Consider the following 23,527-nt stretch of genomic DNA (forward strand, 5'->3'; position numbering starts at 1 on the left):
TATTAGTTTGTATGGTTATTCAAATGGTTCCAGCATTAGTTGTAAACAACATTCTTTTATTACTAATAGTGAAAGAAGTGAAAGGAAGTTTAGAGGTGCCCGTTGTGCTCTTAGTGTGTGTGCGTCTGTGTGTGTGTGTGTGTATGTCTGCCTGTGTGGGTGGGGGGTATTTAGGGGCTGTTCAGAAATTGAGTTAGAACGTAGCCTTCACTAAATCTGTCATCTCCACATCCTCAGCTCATAAATAAACAACACAGAGGGAGCCGAGGTCATCTATTTGTCATCAACCCTGTTAATGACTTCAAACATTGTCAGATGTGACATTTTGAAAGTCGTGTCAATTCACGCCCAGCTAGAGTTCATCGTCTGTCGGTGTCAGTTAGATCCGTGCTGTTATCTTTTATGTGGCAGGAAACAAAAGAAACCGAATAACCTCACGGATATCGAGTAGAACTTCATCACGTATAAAGTCCGTAATGCCAAAGGACATATTTATTTGTGTGTTGTGAACTATGGTGGTATTAAGCGAATAGAGCTGAAACGTTAGCTCAGTTCAATGCACTATGAAAGCTCGTTATTGGATCGTTTTACCTAGTAGCTGCCCCGCAACTCGACTCAAAGTATTCCGGATTTCCACTTTTTAAAAAAAAAAAAACCCTAACCTTGTTTTCTACGTTTCAACCTGTACCTCATCTTCGGTCACTTTAGCTCTCGTGCCTCCAAATGCATTCGGCCTGTGATTACACTCGCATTAAGTGAGCTGCAGGAATGTATATCGATTGGCCAGGGGGCCTCCAGATCTTGTCTCATAAAAAAAAAATAAAAAATTCTAAAAAAAAAAAAAAAAATGAAAGAAAAAGCTCGATCGGGGCCGCCATCTCGTGCGCTCTAATGCTCGCATAAGCGTCTGTGGTCAGCTGCTGGAGTCCCGGTAAGTGTGTGGTGGTAACTGCATCCTCTGAAGGAATCTGCTTGCTCTCCTTCCCCTTTCAAACGAGCCGAGAAATGAAATAAACAACGCTGGTGTGGCGGTTCAGACCAACGCTCTGAAACCAGGCTCATTAGACCTCCTGGCGAGTGAGCCCTCAAGAAATTAGTCTACTTCTCAACAGCTGGATACGAGTAACGCATAGCAAACCACTCAGCGCATCGACTATACAAGAGGACATGATGTTCAGGAGTGAAAGTACACGTTATCATCGCCGCTCTCCTTTTTCATTAGCTGAACTCTTGCTGGGTTCAGCACGTTCCTAGGCCAAAACGCGGTAGCTTCTTTGCTGAAAGGGTCCAAATAAACAAGTTCTTCTCCACTCGAGTGTTGAAGGCTGGTAGGTCTAAAGCCAAAACTCTGAGGACACGGGGAACATTTTTCACTGCTACTTGAAATCAAAAACATACTTCTTCTTTTTTTTTTTTCTTTCTTCCTCACAGTGTCTCTGTCTCCCTTTTTTTTTTTTTTTTTTGCTGTGTCTAGCGCTTGCGTAATCCAGCCTGCGGTCTCCAAACTGGCCAGCATCCAATAACAGTTTTAGTCAGTCCCTTTCATATTCACAGTGGGTTTACAATGTATATGGCACAAGAAGTGAAAAAAAAAAACAAAAAAAAACACATGGCATTTGGGGGAGAATTTGAAAAAAAAACCCATAATAATAAAACAGGGGCGTGAGATTTGCATCAGGCTCATTTTTCTTCACTAATTAAGCAATAAAAGGCTGGGTGAGATGGAGTGTGAGGACTGACATCATACTCCTTATATGTGTGTGTGTGCGCATGCATGAGTTAAGTCACTACCTGCAATTTGACCATTTTCGAGCTTTCAAAGTGGGTGGTTAATGATTTTGGATGTGCAAGTTTTCTCTCATTTGGGTTATCAGGATCTGATTCGGTTTCAGTCATGTGAGCGGGACTAATCCGTGCGACAGATTCACTCCAGCTGTGCTCCTGAATACCCGCTACCCATCAGCTACGTTTATACTGTAATCTTCATTGTACAATTCTGATTTATTTTGTTGTTGGTATGTCTATCTTGATGGTTCACATTCGAATCTGTAAGTGATTCATATCCTGTTTTCTCTGGAGTAGCAATGGATTCATTTGGCTACATGTCCAGTATTGTCAGTGCTGTCGCTGTCCTCAGCTGGATGTCATTGTCTGGATGACGATGATGCCAGTGATGGGTGAAGTAGGTAAAGTGCACTGAGAAAAAGCCACAGATATGGGTCCGATCTAGGAACGCATACAAAAGTGGTTCGGGTCAAAACAATCCGATTTGAGTCACTTCAACCTGTTAATGTGAACGTTGCCATAATCTCAAAGTGTATATCTTGGGTTTTTTAGTACTCAATTACCATCATATATCTTTGTCTGGAACACTTGACAATACTTGAACTCTCTCTCTCTTTCTCTCGCTCTCTCGCTCTCTCTCTCTCTCCAAGTTGTACACTGTAGACTCCCTCTTCATCTTCTCCTCTTGTACTCTCTCCTAATGGAGCCGGGGTCTTAAATTACAGAGGATCCCTGTGACCCCCCACCACCACCACCACCACCACCCCCTTCCTTTCCCTCCCCGATTTTGTGGCTTCCCTCATGGAAACTTTGACGCGTGTTGGCAGCAAGCTCAGGGCAGCAGGACTCCACTCGAACCTCTAATGATGATTGAGAGTGCGTCCGGCCCGTGCTGAAATCGCTGAGTCGCTAACATTGTAGCATAGCACTTTGGGATGGGGTTGAGTCTTACATTAAAGGGGTGGAGGTCACAAACATTTTGGGAATAGCAGGGCCTAGAGCGTCTACAGGGAGCTTGAGACACGGCCTGAGGCTAGGATCTCAGCTTTTACCGCGGTCAAACTTTGACCTCTGTGGCTTGGTGTAAGAGGGCGGAGTTAATCGAACAGAAATCGGACCTTTCTGGTGAAGTGCGCTCAGCCTTTATCGATAGGTAAAACATGAGGGTAATGGTTTTCTTCATTATTCATTACCAGAGAGGACATGCTTTGTTTTTTTTTGTTTTTTTTTTTGTAGTTGCAATGTTTTTGGATTACGAATCTAGAAGATGAGCGAACCATTGGGAACCTACGTTATTTTTTCCAACAATTACCAAAGACCCAAACAGTGGCCGCAGAGGGCTTTTGGGGTCGGTTAGATGGCCAGGAAGGCAACCAGACTGTCAAGTACAGCACATTTTGGGATTTGTCGTGGTAATTTCCGTCATTGGAAATATAAATCCAATCCAATAAACATACGAAGCAATAGTGCTTTAAGATAAATTTCCTCGGACGTCTGCTTTCGTTATTATCAGCTACGGACAAACACTCCACAATTTATGACCTGATTCATTTCTGTTTTACTAACGTCCATGTCAGAGACAGGAAATGAAACAAATACACTCCTTCACAGCCTTTTTATAGTATGAAGCTTGGGTAAATATGGAAATAGTCATCCTGAAGAACAGATGCCAATGTCTTGCAACTGTTCATTAGATGATTGAAGGTTACGCTGTCTAAAGGAGCTTCCAGACTTCGCAGTAGTTCAGTCGATCTTCATTTATTGCCTGAATTATGATATATTAATATATTAAGCAGATACACTGGACTCCAAATGTCTGGGTCGTTACTTCTATTTCACTATTTCACGAATTAAATAATGCCATGTACTGTACTGAAAAAAGCACTTCATCCTGGATTTATTACAAAAAATATTTATAAAATCCCATACAGATGCATTATTGCAGTCTGAAAAATAAAATCAAAATAAAAATGTGCATTTACGAAAAAAAAAAAATCTAAAGTTCTAAAACTTTATCATTTCTATCGTTCATTTACAAAGACTTGTATAGCAGATGCTTCACGTAATCAAAGACTAATAAATGGATTGATTTATGAAACGTTTATGGAAGGAGTCTCCAGTGTCAGCACTTTGTGACGCTCATTAGGTTTTCCATTACGGGACAGTCTTAAGTCAAAACCATTTTTCGGTTTGTTTGTTTGTTTGTTTGTTTTATTAACCTCAGAAGAAAGAACAAAAGGGAGGCCAGTGAGCAAACGACTATTTAACATAAGTGATGTAACATAAGTGACATCATAAGACAACATCAACTGTAACTATAAATGGATAAAAGTTGTTCTGGAATAAATAAAGCAATCTGAACTGCTGTGGTATAAGAGGTATAAAACACTTTAAAAACGTCCCGTTATAGGAAAATAATCAACTCCAGGTTGGTAACAGTAAGTCTGCTTATTGCAAGCAATTTAAATAGAATTTTACGCACAGTGTTAAGGCTTTATGAACATGGGCTTCGTAGAAAACGCTACTGAAATGACTGATCTCAGTATCTAAATTGTAGTAGACTGGTTTCATTTTGTATTGGATGCAGCGATTTGGACCCAAGAGTACGGTAATGACATGGGGAAAGTCTTTGTCAGTATTTGGATTCTGGTTCTTTGAAGTCATCAAAGTACTAAAGTGCTTCATGATGATGTTAACAGTGTCCTAATGTTCGGTCTGACTTCATAGCCTTGTCTTCTCACGTGAGGCTCGTTTCTGTGGCGCAGCTCGTTCGGCTCATTCAGAGCGGTCCAGTTTCAGCCACTCCGTCATTATCTCTGCGCTCGAGTCACGGCAATGGAATCCGTCTGGTGCGTAACGACGTCACTGTCTAAACAAATTGGCTTTCTTCATGTCTCATGAGGAAACCTCAAGATTAAAACCTGATTTTCTTTTTTTAGCGCAGGAAAGGGTCGTTTCTTTTCTTCTCCAGTCAAAATATAGCGGGCTTGAAGGAACCGAATGCATGAATGCTTAATCCATGCAGTCCACATTATTAAGTAGAAGAGGGATTGTTAGCTACTGTCTCAGAGGGAGGAAGCAGGAGTCGGCATGTGTGCTGTTTCTGTGGTGGAGGTTTGTGGGTCGGTACTTCTACGCTCCTGGGAGAGGATTTGAGAGTTGCGGCTTGGAAAAAGCTTGGCTCAAGTCGGGTCACGCTCGAATCCACAGCCTAAATTCATCCTGTTGGTTTCTTCAGCGCACCATACACTTTAAAGCTTTGTTTGTTATTTGGAATTGAGGAATCGTGCCATTAGTACTAGCCATATTGCTTCAGACTTCAATTTAAACCCATTCAAAATGCCCATTTAATCGCTTTTCCTGTTTATAATCACCGCGAGAAAGTATCCCGTCGTGAAGGTTGTCAACAGGCGAAGCTCCTGCGGGCTGCAAGGCCGGGGGAAGCCGAGTGCTTTGCTGATCTTGGCTTGCCTCCGTCCTCCTCCCTCGCTTCACTCTCTCACCCTCTCTCTCTCTCTCTCTGCACAAAACTCACTAGGAGAAAGAAAGAAAGCGTTATAAACGAAAAGGACTTTTCTTCCCTCTAGCTCCCAAAGCTGGCTGTTTCTTGATTTCAGTAGAATGAACCACACACAGTACGTCCCTACCGAGATCTGTAAACGTGGGGGCCCGAAACAGAGCGGAAGGAATTTTCACGGCTCAATTTATTGCCTTTCTTTCCCTCATCATCTCTCAGCCAGAATGAGAGAGTTAGAGCACTTGGCCACAAGCTCGCCAGACATGCAGTGTAATCTTGGGATGCAGATAGAGCAAGAAGAGTCTGATGCGTACACGCTAGACGCCCATCTAGACAACACGTAGATACGCAGACACATTTAATCACACGTATATGCAAAAAGCCAGCCAGACTGATAGGAAAAAGAGGGAATCTGAGCTCTGGCTTCAAACTGCGTATGAGAGAAGTGGGCTTTCCACCTGCTTTTATATCAATTTCATTCAGATGAGACAAATTTCGATAGCAGGTGAACTTTGCATATCGTGAACCTGTAGAAGATAAGAGGGCGTCGTTCTTACACTGGCCTTGCTGTTCGTTACGTGTTGCTCAGAATAAATGAATTAGTTAGCTAATGCTCCTGAGTGCAAATCACATCACGTCACATAAAATCGCCCATCATTTTTTTTTTTTTTTTTTTCAAAAATTGTGATCCTTAAGCACAAATATATGAGCTCAGCGTGCTCCATCAAAGTTATCCAGGCAGAAACTCCTTTAATGAAAGGAAGTAACATACATACATACATACATATATACATACGGACTCCTTTTCACTCTTGTAGTGGATGGAGTTAGTGCGCTTCAGTTCGGTGGCTTCTAACAGCACTCGTTTAATGTATTCTGGCTCCCTCATGAATCATGGCGTGTTTCAAATCCCATTCAGGCCGTAGACTCGTAAAAGTGTCCGCCGCACATATGTTGTACTTCATCTCGTTTCCACTTACGTAACTAATAACTCAGTGAATATGGATTACTTAGAGGCTGGATTATTCCTTGTGTGACTATACTAGATCTTTACGAGCGAGGCAAGTACACGAGGAAGAATTTAAACTTTGCAATTTTCATGGTTGTCTTTTTTTTTTTTTTTTTGCAATAGTGTCTATAGTAACTATAATTTAGTGGCGTTAGACTTTGTGATTGGCAGAAATGTCTCATTTCAATGTATACATGCATGATAGATGCCTGATTTAACGTCATCCTAAACCTTATAATAATAATAATAATAATAATAATAATAATAATAACAATAATCCATTATACCACCCTGTCATTGATTATCTTCCTCTAACAGCATGCCCCTAAGTGTTTTATTCCTCAAACTAGGATAGCTGATCAATTTCCAATATGCAAATGCAGGCTATGCAAATAAATAAATAAATAAATAAATAAATAAATAAGCGAATATACACGGTATGAAGTCAGTATCATAAGTTCACAGCATAAATCCATGATCCAATACAAATCCGTCATCTCAGGCCCAGATAGTCAGTTTCCAGTGGTCTTTCCCAATTGTCCATCTTCCTCCTTGTGGAAGAGTTTAAGCATGTCGTTTCAGGAAAATAGGGCCAGTGGGGGACATTGTCAGTGTCAAGGCTTGTCATTGGTGTTTATGTTAAACCTGCAGGACTTTTACTGGAATCACACTCCCTGCCTCTACGAAGACGCTCAGACGACGAGAGCTCGGAACGTGAAGCGGTATATAAAAACCCACAGGCGATGAGGTCGTATTTGCTGAATGCACGGCTGTGATTTACGCACGCCGCATCCATGCTGTATGCGTTTGGACGTGATAAAACCGCGTCTGTTGTCTTCTTTATGAGTTCTGAATATGCCTGTGCTAGGGTTTTATCTCAGCACGCATGGTGTGTGTGTGTGTGGAATAGTTGGAGGAGATGCTCAGTGGACCCTAGTGGATTCTGATCGTTGTATATTGCTTAATGGGTATTTCAGAGCATCCAGATGTAGGAGCCATAGAAGCATTTAAAGAATTCCTAAAAGGGGGTGGATGGGACAGTGGAGTGGAAAAGCCAGCAAAAGAGTAATGGGATTAAAAGGATGGGGAAACACTAGCAGATGGATTTGAATTATGCCAACCATTTAAAAAAAAAAAAAAAAAAACCTTGACTTGACAGATTCTACAAGATATTCAAGTCAATAGGGATGTCAAAATTTCTTTTCTTTTTTTTTTTATGACAAACAGATGACCTAAGGACTCAACATCAGAATGGCTTTGGGGTCTCGTTCAATACGTGTTGTTTTATATTGCGAGTTGTATCGCTATAAAATAAGAAAATGAAGTTCTGGAGATACTCAAAGGGACATCCAGTGCTAAATACTGAATAGAATTATGGGTTAGCACTACTGACATCTCGCTTTCAGCTCCATTACCCGAGAGAAAGGTCACCACGCCAGCTAAGGAGAGGAACTCACAGATTCTCCCTGTTGAGACGTGATAAAAGTGAGATGGAATGAAAGAAATGGTCAGTCTAAAAGGTTCCTCCAAGCAGTCTCCAAGTGAAGGACAGAGACCAATAAAGCCCATGCTGATGTAATCCTTTTGGACGCCACAACGACAGCGTATATATATATATATAGAAAAGAGAAAGCGTTTTGAAATCTGACAGGCAACAGGTGATTTAAAGAGGCAACGTACAAATCCTGATGTTATAAACCCCATTAAAATCACGCAGGCGTGATTGCTTCAATATGCTCCTGCTTTTCCACTATATATGAATGTGAGATGACGAACCTCTTCTCGCAGCTCGGCTCTCCAGGTTGCATTTGTCAAGCGCTGCTTATCAGATTGCTGGCGAGCTCTCGTCATGAACCTGCACATGTGGAAATACAGACATTTTTAATCCTTAACACATTTCTCAAAAGCGTACTTTGGAAGTTGCACACTTTTATTGGGGTTAAAACATCTGTGCTCGCGTTATGGCTTCGTTTCGGTATCGCACCGTGCCCCGTGATGATGTAATAGGCCAGCTAGGAATGAAAGGTAGTCATGGTTTTTTGCATTTGTCGAATCCTTGTTGTGCAAAAGGGGCTTCGTGAAATGAGCGTGTGCGCGGCGGAGCAGATAGTAAATCATTTCTGCACATCTCTGATTAGGGCACAGGAGAGCAGGCCTAACCATGTAAACACCCCTTCCACACACACACATACACAACCCTAGGGGACGCTGCCCGACACATACACCCTGGCTTCCCCCGAGACAGAGAGGAAGTGATTGCAGGAGAAGAGGAAGATAGCAAAGAGACGGGCAGGGGGGGGTTGGGTGGAGGAAGACGAGCGCTGCAGGGAGACAAACGGAGGATTGGTGGATCAAAGGGAAAAGGGCCTGTCTCAAACGGAGCCAATCTAAACAGCCACTGTCGTTAGATTAACCGTCTAATTTTGGCGACCATGCCTTTCTGGTTCTGCGTAGGCAGAGAGTCGCATTGGCAGCATGTGTTGTGCGGGGGTTTGTTTTTCTTTCTCTCTTGTCTGGGTCGAGTAGACTCGTGTATCCCCCGGGGTTCTTCGCTCACCCTGGCAACAGTTGTAATTGATCATGCCCGAGGGAGCCTCAGAGCTCACACTTCAGCATCAGCCTCTATCAAACAGGTGGAGTGCCAAAGCTCATGGCTTTATCTACTGCACCTGAAGCAGATAAAGATCTGTGAGAGTGTCTTAAGTGTGTGTATACAGCTGTGAAGGGCATGGAATCACAAAGGGGGGGGCACATTAAAGGCCCAGGGACATGCCATTACAAGCGAAATGTTATTTATTTAAATGGATTTTGCAGCTATCCTTGGGTTTAATTGTTACTCCGTGAGTAAAATTGTTTCATTGAGTAGCACAACTATGTTAATTTGATGGGCCCCCCCTCAGATCAGATTTATTTCAAGTACATTTGTACAGTAATAGTTTGTCTATTTATTAGAGCCATTGAGTTTTCAAGTTGATATATGTTAAGTGAATAAATATAACTTTCATAATTGCAGACCACCTGGACATGCTTCACAGACACCTGAGGGTAGGGCTGTAGTCAAGACTGTCATTGTCAAGTCCAAGACAAGTCCAAGCCCAGGATGAGCCGAGTTCTAGTTAAGACAGAGTCTTAAGAGGGTCGAGGCCAAATCAAGATCAAGTCCAAATGAAAGCCAGCAACGTGAACATTAGTTCTATAAACTCTCAAGGCAATATTTAGCAAGACCAATGCCCAAGCCTGAGACAAATCCAAGTACAAATGTCAATATGTCCAAGACAAGTCCAAATCAAAACAGAAAACAAGACCAGACTCGAATCCCAAAGTCTACCCGGGGATCCACGGACCCCATTTCAGAAGCATTGGTTTAAACAGAAGTATTCTTCTCAGATGTTTTGGAGAACCTAAAGAGTACATAAGGGTAAAGGAGAGCTTAAACGGTGTGACTTGGGGTGGCAAGACTTATTCCAAGGATTGGAGCTGCCTTCCTGTGTCACCCTTGTGGCCACCCCCCTGGCTCAAGGTCTCTCAGCTGTCCAAAAGTACACACAAATGTACACACATGCAGACTGGAGAAACTCTTCCCGCTCTCTCTCTCTCTCTTTCACGGTGGAACATGATGGGGATTTGAAGGGTTTCGGCAGCTGTTGCCAAGGGCTGGTGAATAACACAGCAGAGTTTATTCAAAGCCATTTTAAAACAAACTCTCCCTCCTTCTGTCTGTCCCCCTGCTGTCAGCCTCTGAGCTGAATGCTTCCACATGGCCAGTGCAGGCTTTCTGAATCAGACGAGTTTTTCTTTGACAGGGCATGCCGTCCATATACGTTTTTTATTTATTTCTTTATTTATAATTGCAGTAGACTAATGACTGATCCAGTGGAATTTTTCATGATGTGTGTGTTTTTACTCTTTCTTAACCCCTTTAATGTCTCTCTCTTTGGGGTTAAGGCTGGAGCTCGGCATGCTAGCTCCCTGGTTGGCGCGGCTCCGCGTGTGGGAGGCTGCGAATGGCCCATTAGCGTTTCGGCTGAAAGCGAGAGCAGATTTGATATTGTGGGGAAACAATAAGTAATATGTAGCAGGAAATTCAATTGCCCTTCTCCTACAGCATCAAATTCAGAGTTAAGCTTCCTTTGCCAAATCAATTTCACGGGCGGTTTAAACAAGGTTAGAGCATTTCTGTGAAAGCCGCCCTATTGAACATATACAATTTCAGAGCAGGATATTGTGATCTTGCATTTACACCAGAAACGTGTTATTGAATTTCAGTATATATTCAGTAGAGAGAACGCGTGGTAGTTCTTGTCACTCATCACGTCAGTTTTTGTCTGCACATTTCTACGAAAGATTCGTCTGAGTTAGAGCTTGACAAAGAGTTAGTCGTAGACCGTGAAATCCCTCATTCATTAAAAATTCTGACCAGCACTTGGTGAGTCGCATCTTAGCTGCTGAACTCATCAGAACTGATTCAAGATCAGGTCCAGAATTAGCTTCCCCTCATCCTCATCATCACAGTATCTGGTTTCATGCTAAGCATTGTCCAGGTGTAATGGCCATCCATCTCGAACCTAACCACAGGCTCTCTGCTCTCACTTCTTTTGGAGTCTCACTTATATTTACTCTAGTGTTTCCTACTCTTTGTTTCTGAGGATGTTTTTTCTTTTGACTAGAACATTGATTACGTGGTGAATTGGCTCCATAGACCAGACTATGTGTCCTGAAGTTCAGTTGCCTTGGAAGTCACATCCTTGAAAAGCTAACCCGTACGTCGTCCTCGACAGCCACTCTTTTCAAACTGTTGCCCATGCTACCTCACAGGGCAACAAAACACACCCTGAGTAGAGCACTATCTGCCCTCTTACGCATACATGAGCCTACAGACACGCGTGATTGGTTAGTGTCGCTCTCTCCTTGTCGCTACTCAGCTTATTTGGAGATACTGGATCCTTTTTTTTTTTTTTTTTAAATCACTGTTTGCTAAATGACGTCTAGTTTGCGATGTATTAAAGTGTCTTGCTAATGTGGTAGCATCTAGTTGTATAAGTTTTCTCATTAACTCTAACCACAAACACAAATAAGACCGATACCTGGTTATAAAGTAACTCATCAATATTCGCTAGAGTGGCACGTTTGGTGGAACTACACGACAAGTATATATGCAGTGTTTCCATCTAATTTCGACCAAAATGAGTAGCTGCCAATCTAGGGAACGACATTACGATTGGAACACCAATCGATATTCACTAACTAACAGCTTGTGGTAATATCTGTTTTCGATTTGTTTCCACTGCGTTTATGAAAGCTCACGTAGCCAAGTGATGAATAATCCATAACGGAAAGTGAGAGAAATGGTTTCACGTCAGTATTGAAAGGAAAGCAGTGTCATATCAATAAAAGTTGTCAGCTTGGTGAAAGAGAACAAAGCTGGAATTCCTGCGTTGGGTATTTATAGACCAGCAAACGTCAGTTGCCAGTCACTGATCCCTGCATGGGGAATGAGATTAAAAGATGCCTTAAACAGGGCCACACCCAAAAGGAAAATCAGGAGGGAGGGTTTGGCTGTCCTCGCTATACACACGTGTGTGTGTGTGTGTGTGTGTGTGTGTGTGTGTGTGTGTGTGTGTGTGTGTGTGTTGGCAGCGCCAATATTACAGGCTGGGCCGCTGCAGGGAGGATGCATGTTTTAATAAAGCACCGTCTGTGTTCTGTCACATTTAGAAATCCAGCCATGCTTGCTTGCTTGCTGGCTTTTGTAGGTGTAGGTGTATGAGTGGATTTTGGGTTATAGTCTAACAGCTTGAAAATAGAATAATGTGTAGATCTGCTTGATATTAAAAAATAAATAAAAAAGATAAATGGTCCAAGGATAGACCCCTGAGCCAGTGCCCCAATGGCTAGCGGTCAGGATTGAGTTGATGTGACAGCGAATCTCAAAGGTTTTTATAATATTGTATCACAATACGTTCTCAATATTGTAATGCCAAGACTTTAATCTTTGAACTAAATTTTTCCGGTACTACTTGATTATTTTCACACTCGATATCCATGTTCTGTTCAAATCACTAATTTCAGCTAATAGTACTGATTAATATCACTATTCGACTTTATTCATTCATTTAATATAGAACGGTCTTTCTTTCTAACCCTGTTTTGTCACCCTGAGAATACTATCCCCACTGCAAAGCATGGTGGTGGCAGCATCGTGTGTGTCCCCCACCCCCCTCACTTCAATAGTACGGGTGTGGATTTGTTTAAATTCATGACGTATAATCCCAATGACGTCAATTTCAGTTCCAGGTATTAGCCCTCCGAAATAGTTCAAGTGGGGTGAATACCTATCCAAGCCCCTTGTATTTGTTTTAAGCCTAACGTCTGGTTACCTTTTAAATGCTTGTCAACGTTACAATGTATTGCATCAGGTGGGCTCAAACCCAGGAGACTATCCACTTCGACATATCCACAACATCCATCCACTTCATCTTCTTTCACCATCACAAACAATTCACTGATCTTTATGGGGGTTTTTTTGTACTATACTTGTTGAATGTGTTAATAAACAGTCTAGCAGGTCATATTAATAGAATTCTATAATTAGCCACACATGTAGCATTGAGGTTTATCAGTTTAACAGCATCCTGTTTCGGTGGCTTTTTGAATGTCAGAAGGGTGATTAAATGCCTCTGGACATATTTGCTGGCATAAATCAGTCTTTTTTTTTTTCCAGCTCATGCTTTTTTTTTTGTTGCAGTGGAAAAGCTGATGGCTTGGAAATGGAAAGTATTAGTTGATAAAGCAAAACAGCACAATGTTGTGGTTGTTGTGTAGGTGTGAAAATTTCGGAGAAAGCCCGACCGTTACCACGACTGACAAGAATGAAAAGGAAGCGAGCACTCTTCCTTTGCAAGAAAACCCTTTGTTTGACTTTTAGTATGCTGATTTCTTTTAACCCTCCCTCCACTCTGTTTTTGTTACCTGAGGCTTTTTATAAGTATAGACATTAAAGTTTGATCACATAATTGTGACCCTGGGTTTGTGGTCTACCTTTTTTTGCCAGTGTGTGCAACGGAGAACATGGTTTCGGCATGTTAATGCCTGTTTTGCTGCGAGCTGTGGCGGGCACAAACAGCCAGTGGTGTTGGCTCAGCCTGCACTTTTCCACTGGGACTCCCTCATGTAGGAAAACGAGTTCTGGGCGTTAGTGTATGTGTGTGTGTGTGTGTGTGTATGTGTGTATACCATTGCTGGAGGAGCTGATAAGGCATGCTGGTGGTCTGTGATCATAAAGGCGTGAGTTATAATCCACCCTGATTCTGTAGCATGGAACGCAGTTAGGTCTTCCTGTGCTTCATCCACTGTTGGTGTTGGTGCATCATTAAACAGCCTTTAGAAGTGGCTGTGATTTCGGGGGTCAGCAGGGGTCACTCGGGGTCATCCAGCCTCTCTGTGTAGTCACTTCCTCAAGTCCAGCCAAAGAACACAGAGATAAGGACACTCTGAGGTCTGGCTGAGAGTGTGGGAAATGTGCGGGTGCGAAACCCAGCCCAATGCTTACTCAAACCTTGTGAAAGAGAATCGAAGGATGCATATTTCCTGTCATCGTTTGACGGTAATAATATTTTCATGCAGTTTGAGCTTGCTGTAAGTTGTATTGTGCAAGTCGATCAGCCGAGTTTGGCTTCTTTCATTTTCTGTCGTTAAACTTACCCAAAATATCCGCCACAAACCACATCCCACTTCAGCAGTCTCTTTAAATGAGCAAAACGTTACCATGTGGCTGAACGTTATAGGGCGGCCATCTTGGCCAATGATCACTCCCCTTGGACCTACCTCCTAAAGTTGTGGATGTGGATGATAATATAGTACCCCTTGATATATTTTCAACTTTTACATCATTTTCATCTGTATCTAATCATTCAGTTGATGAGGGCGGGGCCATCCAGGAAGAAACCGTGGAACCAATCACTCTAGCAAAAAGAAATAAATACCTGTATATTTTTCATTGTATTTGCATTTGGATTGAGCTGAAAAAGCAGAAACGTGAACAGGTGCCATAGCAAGGGATCAAAATTTGGAATAGTTACAGCCAAGCCATAGGTGATACCTGAATTTGACATTTTGCTTGTTTTTTACGATTTAAACTAAAAATGTATCTCTCTTTTTTTTTTTTTTTTTGTCTCCACAGTCAACGAGATTATCAGGAACGACCTATCCTGCACTTCCGCTCACGGTCACTCATAGATGTCCACGAACTTGCCTGACGAAAGAAGGGACCAAGATGTCTTCCCTCTGAAGCCACCCGCAATTGGACAATCAGTCCTCGTGTTTAGAGGAACTTCTCCGAAATCGACGTGACGTCATGTTTCACATGAAAGGCCTTAAATTCCACGGTGTATAAAAAGCACCATGAAAAGCAGTGACTGTTTCATTTGTTGGTTGTTCTAGTTCTTGTTCTTGCTCTTGCCTTAAAACGTTAGAACTGCTCTATACGGTGGACCAAGATCTCACAAAGACTTTCATCTTCTTCTCCTTCTTGATGTGTGAGCGTGCTGGCGTTCAGGACCAACGCTGTCCGGATGGCGTTTCATAGCGATTAGTCCCGACTGGTTCATCACATGGGACAGATTCTGCAGTGCCTTGCTGCAAGTACAAGTACCGGGGATGCAATTCCGTTCATCTTCTTCACTTCACTTCCTTTTTTTTTTTTTTTTATACCTTTACACTTTGGTCGCTCATTTGTTTACAGTAAATATGAAAGGCTGGAATGTGTACGTAGATATGTGTGTGGAAACGTGTGAATAAAGTAGACCTGTGTTTAGACCATGTTTTTTTTTTTTTATACACCATATACATATAAAGATGTTGCTAGTTGTCTTTGTATAAACGTGTATGTTTAATGTGCTGTATATATGCCTTAATGAACCTTTGTCATTCCCTGTGTAGTGCATGGTCTCTTGGTGAAATCAGAGCACCAATTGGACTACCTCCTTGATGCCCTCATACCCCAGGACTATAGCGAGAATCAAAGTGGTTAACAAGCTTCGACCAAGAATCGCAGGATTCCAGTTCAGAGACAAGAATAGCACTTATTCCTGTAGAAGTGGTCACTAACCAATTTCCTGGAGATCATGGCTCTGTCCCAAATTTTAGGAGTCATAACCAGTTAGGCTAAAATGGCAGTTTTTAAAATAGCTTTTATCTAAAACTAGCAAACATTAGAACATAGTAGCTGTGTGTTCATGTTAAACGTTAAATCTCTTTCTCATCTTTAACAGAACCGATTTTGCAATTTTATACCACAGCGCTCTTGAATAATGCATTCTGATTGGTCAAAGGGTGCGGATTCATTTTCTGTACCAAAACAGTTTGGACAGTGGTTCCGCCTGCAAGGTTTTTTTTTTATTTTATTTTATTTTATCAACGCGCTCGTTCTAATAGGGTTTAGTTTCTATGGCAACACAAATTTTGTACGGTGGATGCTCCGCGTAAACAGATTTTCATAAACAGACGTATGTAGTTGTTGATATAGTGACGTTTCTACCTGTGAGGACGTTATTATTTAGCATTTTAGGAAGGAGTCTCTGGTGTGAGTGATTCGTAACAGTCAGAGGTAAAGCTGTAAAAGTTTTTTTGTCAGGATTGAGGGCTTTTTTGCAGGGTTTTTTTTTTATATTATTTTTTTATTTTTAATTATTATTAAGATCACCAGGAAGACAAATAAAGCCTGGTGAAGGACGGACTGTTTATAGCTGCTAAATGCAAGCGATAACAGTAACTGGATGTTCCATAACATTAAACGTAACTGTAAAGCGATTAAAAATAAATAAATAAATAACATATACAACAAACAATTGCAGTTGTTAAATTGCTGTGGAGTAAGTGGAATAAACCACTTTGGAACGCGCTATTGTTATTGGAAAATAATGAACATGCGACCTCATGTTTTATTCCTTACGTTGGACGAATGGCGTTGTCATACTGGTTGCTGGTTGCCTCGTGTACAGGTTTGGTCGAAGAAATCAGGGTTGTCATGTAGTTCCCAAAAAAAATAAACACAACACAGTTGATTAGGTGTAAATATGGTTGCTATCATAGGACAATCATAAATAGTGCAATAGTGCAAGTTACAAATTTAAGGATGAAATGTAGGTATAAAATTTATCCAGGAGGTTTTCTTAGTGGCTAATGACCTTTATCTAGAGAATTGCTAATCACTCAGATTTCTATTAGCTAGCTGATAGAGTGTCTAAGCGCCACGTTAATGTTAGAAATAACGCTCGGTATTAGACACACCACTAGCTGCTTGAGTAAAGTGTGGATTAGCTGGACAAGGCATGTTCGATTTGGCTTGCACATTGGGACAGATCTCCAGCGACAGGGTTCGTGACCACTCCAAGGACGCCGTCCCTGCAAATGCATCTCGCTCCGCTTCGCAAACGAACTCATTTTGTTTTAATTAAACCATTTGTGCTCTGAGCTATCATTTCTCTAATGGGACTTTTCCCCCCAGCACCATCACACAAACAGAACTAGAATAATATAGCAAAGCCTGTTATCCTTTAATAAGCGTACAGCAATATGTGTAATTAATTCATTAAGAGGTCAAGGTTGGGTTTCCTGATGACAAAGACCAGCAATAAATGATACCACACCAAAGGATTTATTACGTAATCGATGTTTTCTATAATCAGATGTGTGTCCCTAAAGATGAAGGAGTGGACCTTATTCGAGCGTCCTGCCTCATTGACGGATATCCTGATCCCAGTCCTGGCAAGCCCACCGCTTAACAACGGAACAATAAGACGTGATAAACCTCACACACGTCCAGAGCGTTCAGTGTCCAGGACTGGAACTGGGAACGATTGTCTAGAAACTTCTCCTATACCAAAACCGAGAGGTCCGCTCTCATGGAAGGCTCACTTCTCTTCTAGTGAAAGATGTCTTTCTAACGCATGCACTTAATATCGATTTCCAATGTTTCGTTCATTATTGTGATACGGATACTTTGGGATACTTTTCTTCCTGTTGTATATGAACGCATGATCGTGTGCCTTATTCTGCTAATCTGTTAAACGAGCTGATTGTATTCTTTACACCCCCCCCACCCCCACCCCCACCCCCCAATTTAGGCACACGTTGGATTCAATCTTGTACCTTCTCTAATATGGAATATTTATAGAAATCTCAAGGGTATTTTATGTATACAGTATGCTTTCTGCTAATTAAAGGAATAAAAAAATATATAATTTAAAAGATATTCTGTTGCTCAGTGCTTTTTGTATCTCAACATACAGTACGTTTACGCGGACAGCAATAATCCGATATGAACCCGATTAAGACGATACTCTGATTAAGAAACTAGCATGTAAACAGCGATTATTGATGACCTTAATCCGACTAAAGTCATACTCGAAATAAACACAAATGGAATTAAGACGTGTGGAGTATTCCTGTTTTAGTCGCATTATCGACGTGCGTTACAGACATGTACACACCTTAATCACACTGTTAACGTCGTGTGGGAGTTTTCACCGCATTGTGCGACAGGACACGTACGCACACGGCAGCGCTCAACCGTTTGACGGCAAACAAGAGAGCACGGCTGCGTCCCAAACCGCATACTTACCTGCTATATAGTAGGAGAAATACATGTATCTCGGCTACTATATAGTAGGCAAGTATGCGGTTCGGGACGCAGCCCACGGCTTCAAGCAGTCGTCTATTAGCACGTGCAGCACGACAAATAATTAACTGTGCTCGAAGCTTTCATAAAGTTAAAAATAAAAACACCCAAAACTGTATACGGTACCATACCGAAGACCAACTGTATGTTGATACGTGAAATTCTGGAGGGAACGTCGGACGGCGTGACGTGGGGACGTAATGACATGCGCCGTTAATCGATTTACGTTCTATAACATGTAAAACCTGAACATTCTAAAAGCGACTCATGTAAACACCTTAATTACAATATTATACCAGAGTCTTATTCAGAATAAGGTCAATAATAATGTTGTCCGTATAAATGTAGTCATTGACAACTTGATCGTCTGAACGCAATGTCATTATCTGTAACAGTTTTTTATTGGACTATTTTTCTAATCCCATTCGCATAGTTATTATTTTTGACTGTAACTGCCAGGGATATTTTATATAAACAAGCTAGTATTCTAATATAAACTACTGTGACCCTGAGCAGGCGGTTACTAAGGCTGAAGGAATGCTGTAAATGCATGTTGCCTCGCACCTCCCGGGTTAGGGGTTCGAATCCCGCCTCCGTCCTGTGTGTACAGTGAGTTTGCGTGTTCTCCCCCATGCTTCGAGGGTTTCCGCCGGGTACTCCAGTTTCCTCTCCCAGTCTAAAGACACGTGCTGGAAAGAATGCTGTAAATGCATGTTAATGAACATAGTCTTTGTCCCACCAGCTTTATATCTGACCACTTGCTCACGCACACATGAAAGTAAAAACCTCCGACCAATGTAACTTTTCTGTTGCGACACATGCATGACGCATATAAACCAAATTAAATACATAAAGAAAGAAAGAAAAGAAGACTAGTGCACCTACTATATCTTTATTTAATTCTGTTCAGAGCACTGTCTGTTCGTTCCAATCAATATATTTAAATTCGGTTACATCGCTAATAATACAAATAATAACTACAAGTAATAATACAAATATTATACGATAATACGTATAAGTGTGTGTAAATGGCTGTAAATGTCTGTAAGTGTCTGTAAATTTTATTCGCTATGATTTCAATCAATCACAACTTGCCTTCAAGACAAGCTGTGAGTCACTTGCAGATCTCCAGATCTCGAAACCCTCCAAATCACCTCGGCAGTGTAGGAGTGATCTGTCCCAAAAGCAAACCAATAGTTTCCATTCTAGAGGATTGGCCATGATTGAATAGCAAGTCTGTCTTTTTTGTTTTGTTGGGTTTTTTTTTTTTTTTTTTTTAATGTAGCTTCGCCTAAGGCTTTGTTTCAAACGTTCCACTGATTACAAAGCTGAGCCGGACAACTTCTGGGAGAGTGTTTCGACATAAACAAGCTTGAATTTGAAATGGCTGGATAAAGCTGGATCAAGCACTTCCTTTATCCTGTTGTACTTTGTGTTCCATGTGCGTAAACTGAAAGGTGTGTTGCTAAAATGGAGACAGCGGGCATTTGAAATGCCAGCAGGGAGCGAACGGGGTGATCATGGGAAAAACCATGGGCACAGTGCCACGGGACTCTCCTGTGTACCACCTGTCTGTCCTGCAGACTTTTTCCACTCACTAAAACAACCGTTGTCATGGTGACGGAAGGCAGGCCTGGGCGGTGCTCTCCTGTACGCCCGCTGCATTCCAAAAATAACGTCTAGTCCAATATTGAATCACGCTTCATTTTCCGGGTGCTTAGTTTAGCTTTTTAATATAGATCTCTTTCAATTGTTGGCATACTGTACACCTAAACTTAAGCTTAAAACAGTTTATGATGATAAAATGACAACTTTCTAAAAGTTGTGTGCTGTATATCAGTCTTCTAAAGGTTCTCTGTCAAAAATTTACAGACTTCTAAGCTGTTCACAATGAACAAATCAAACAAAAACAATTGAAATACAACGAACACAACGAATTGAAATTGAAACACAATGAATGCTTCAAGTGGTTTCACCAAATTCAACTGAAAACGCAACTTATAATGATTTCTCCATTTTCAAAATTATTCAACCCCTTCATGGCAAACATCTTTAGTACTTTTTTTTTAGCACCCTTTTGCTGTTATGTCCTGCTGAAAACAAGATGCGTAGCTTCTGGCAGCGTTCCTGAGGAATCTTAGTCCATTCGTCATGAGCAATGGCCTCCGGTTCAGTAATATTCTTTGCAAACAGCTGAAAGTGTGTAAATTTTGACAATAAACCTGATTTGCAATGGGGGTTGAATAATTTTGATTGCAACCGAACAGTTCCTCAACCTCAGCTACATCACTCAAGTTCATATTTGGTCTCGAGCAGACACCCTGTGGAACTCTTTGGCATGTTTTGGGTCTAAAGTGACTGAATAAGCCAGTTAACTGTCTTTCAATTCAATGATGTCTTGCTCAAATCTAAGCTTTAACAACAATAACCACCTAATAATATTTCATTTGTGGTTTATTACATTCCAGAAAGATCAGAAAAAGTTCACTGGATGTGATATCGGAATGTACTACGGAGCAGGGACACAGTACTGCTGCTAGTCAAAATGGCGTCCTTTAAGCAGCGGTTTTTCATTATAATGCCAGAATGATTTCCCCGTAAGATGAAGATGGAAGATCTATCCATCCATCCATCCATCCATCCATCCATTTTCCATACCACGTATCCTAAATAGGGTTGTGAGGAGCCTGGAGCCTATTCCAGGGGACTCGGGCAACAAGGTGGGGGACACCCTGGACGGGGTTCCAACTCATCACAGGGCACAATCACACACGCATTCACAAACTACGGACAATTTGGAAACTCCAATCAGCCTACAACGCATGTCTTTGGACTGGGGAAGGAAACGGGAGTACCCGGAGGAAACCCCCGAAGCACGGGGAGTACATGCAAGCTCAGCGCACACAGGGTGGAGGCGGGATTTGAAACCCCAACCCCGCAGGTCCTGAGATATACTGCATAGCATGTGGTCTATGTGGGCTGCATGGTGTGATTCCAAAATGAAACCATATTTCTACCATATCGCTTTTGTGAGTTTTGGGCCAGTTTGTATAGAATTATGGTTGAAATACGGTTTTAATTTGGAGCTCAGTAGGGAGGTCAAACTGGAGCAAACTGAAGACAAAAAAAAAAAAGTAAAGATTGAATATTAAATGCAGTGCTCTCCAGAATTATTGGCACCCTTCACAAAAATGAGCAAACGTATTATGCATTTAATTGCTAAATTAAATTGCAGTAAATTTCATATGTGAAACGTTTTTACGCCCATCATTTGAATGGGATATGATCTTTTTTGCTATATATATATATATATATATATATATATATATATATATATATATATATATAGTTTTTTCCCCCTTTAACATGAATTGAATGTCTGAAGTCCTGAGGCAGCTCTGTAATCACAAACTCTACATCCCAGAATCCTCCACTACAAAATATATCACCTGATATGTCATATGACCTGTAACCTCGGCTTCTAATCACACACACCTGTTTCAAATCATTGATTGACCACTTCATAAACACACCTCAGACCGCTGTTCACTGCAAGTTACCGTCCCTTACTAGTCATGATTGACGTTATATTCTGGTTTTGATCCTGATTATTTATCAAGTTTGCTTTGCTCCTATACTAGACAGTTTGTTGATCACTTTTGCAGGTTTTCTTTTTTTTTTTTTTTGCTTAATAGTTTTAGGTATGATTTTTTTCAAATACAAAATATGCGATTGTCTACAAGACGCTGGTTTCGAAATTATCAACAGCCGTACAATTAATGTGTTGTGTCTCTTTCGCTGTAGATAATAACAACAAGGGAGTTACTGTAAAAAAAAAAAAAAAAAACTCCATGTCCTGGAGTGTTTTTCGTCCTATTAAACCGCAGCAATTTACCAACGATTACAATGTCTTTTTATTAAAGAACTGTATGTTGTGGAATATCAGCAAAACAAGCTAGTTCCTGTTATAATAACTTTTCATGTTGCAGAGAAGCTACAAAGTGCAAGGTTCTCTGTCCTGAGGACCTTCCCATAGTGGAAAGCTTCAAGTTAAAGCTTTACCTCTGACTGTTACAAAGCACTGACGCTGGAGACTCCTTCCATGAATGTTTCCTTCTAGAAAACTATATATCGACGAGTATAAGTTTTTGCTTCTTAATTAACAAATAGCATTTAGTTGTAGTTTATTATTAGCCTTAGATTACGTGGAATGCCCGTCGTACGAGTCCATGTGTACGTTGTTACTAAAGAAACGGTAATGTTTTAGAATGAGTGCGTTCATTTATTCGTGTGATTTGTCTTGCAGCTGGATGTGTTTACAGAGCCGCTGTGATAGAAAAATGAATCGGCGCTTTCTAATGAATTCGTATTTTTCATCTCTTGGTCCTCTATGTGTTATGGTTCAGTCTTCAGAGCACTAAGAGCAACCTGTTTTGACTGATTTTTAGTAAAGTAAAGATGGAGGCAGATATTTTGACAAAACGAAAACTCTGACATCTGGATCTGGCAGTAGTGCTAATTCACAGAGGGGGAAAAAAAAATTCCTAATGAAGACATTTTTCTGCTAGATGACGCCCAGGTAAACTATAAATGTGCCTTTACTACACATGTTTAAACGTTCTTAATTAGCTTTCCACTTTAATTTATGACCTGAGCTTTTCTGAAAGGTGACCCAAGGGGAAATTATGAACCGTATGTGTATGTCTATCCAGCATGGCTGAGTTTACTTGTGTTAATTAGGTCTATTCATTTACTCCATTTGTACTGCGTTCTCTTTTTTTGTTTGTTTGCTTGTTTTTAAACATCAGTCTAGACGTAATCATCGTCGTGCAGCTTTAACCCATTCGCTCTGCTGTCTGAACTGTAAGGACTATCTGAGACATGTGCTAACTGGCCTATAGCTAACCATTTTTTTAAGCCTTTTCACATCCCGAAAAAAAAAAAAAAGTCGCTCGCACAAATCACATTTAAACGACACATTAAAAGACAATTTAAAACAAAAAGTCGTCCAGACGTCATGGAAATATCCGAAACGCGACGATTTTTCCATCTGTTAGCGTTCTGTTCCGTCTGAGCTCTGTCGGTACATGTTAAAAGGATTCGTGTGTATGACGAAATGCTGTAAGAAAACAATGCTAGAGTGGCTAACAATGAAGGAAGGTCCTACTGTTATACAGCATTGCTCGGTTAGCGTGATTTACCTTTTGCTAATCTGCTTCTACTAGCTATCACGTTTAGCTAGCTATCATAAACTCCTAGTTATACTAGAATTCTCAAATCTGATTGGCCAGAAGGTGACAGTCGTATAATAGCATTGTGATTTCTTCTTTACAAGCTTCTTTTTTCTCACCTTATTTTCAAAAAACACCAGCTGCAAAGACGACGGTTGTGTTTTCACCTGCAATATTGATAAGCGCTTGTGTGTTTTCCAGCCTGAGTATTTGATTACAGCAAGCTTTTCTCTTAATGGTTTAAAAGCAGCGATGGAGCAGCCATGGTTTGACCGCGCACCATCAGGCGCAGACGTACCGCGGGCCCG

General features: G+C 41.2%; 1 protein-coding gene across 2 annotated transcripts in view; it reads left to right on the forward strand.

The window, feature by feature from the left end:
* The window catches only part of LOC128623962 (nuclear factor of activated T-cells, cytoplasmic 1-like), a 63,082-nt gene extending 45,546 nt beyond the window's left edge, over positions 1 to 17,536 (forward strand). For both annotated transcript variants that reach the window (XM_053651185.1, XM_053651186.1), the window contains exon 10: positions 14,491 to 17,536. In XM_053651185.1, the coding sequence (XP_053507160.1) occupies positions 14,491 to 14,546 (56 nt within the window). In that variant the 3' untranslated portion in view covers positions 14,547 to 17,536. The remainder of the gene's footprint in view (positions 1 to 14,490) is intronic.
* Positions 17,537 to 23,527: the final 5,991 nt, after the last annotated feature.

The sequence above is a fragment of the Ictalurus furcatus genome, chromosome 20 (assembly GCF_023375685.1).
Source record: "Ictalurus furcatus strain D&B chromosome 20, Billie_1.0, whole genome shotgun sequence".
NCBI classification, from domain to species: Eukaryota; Metazoa; Chordata; class Actinopteri; order Siluriformes; family Ictaluridae; genus Ictalurus; species Ictalurus furcatus.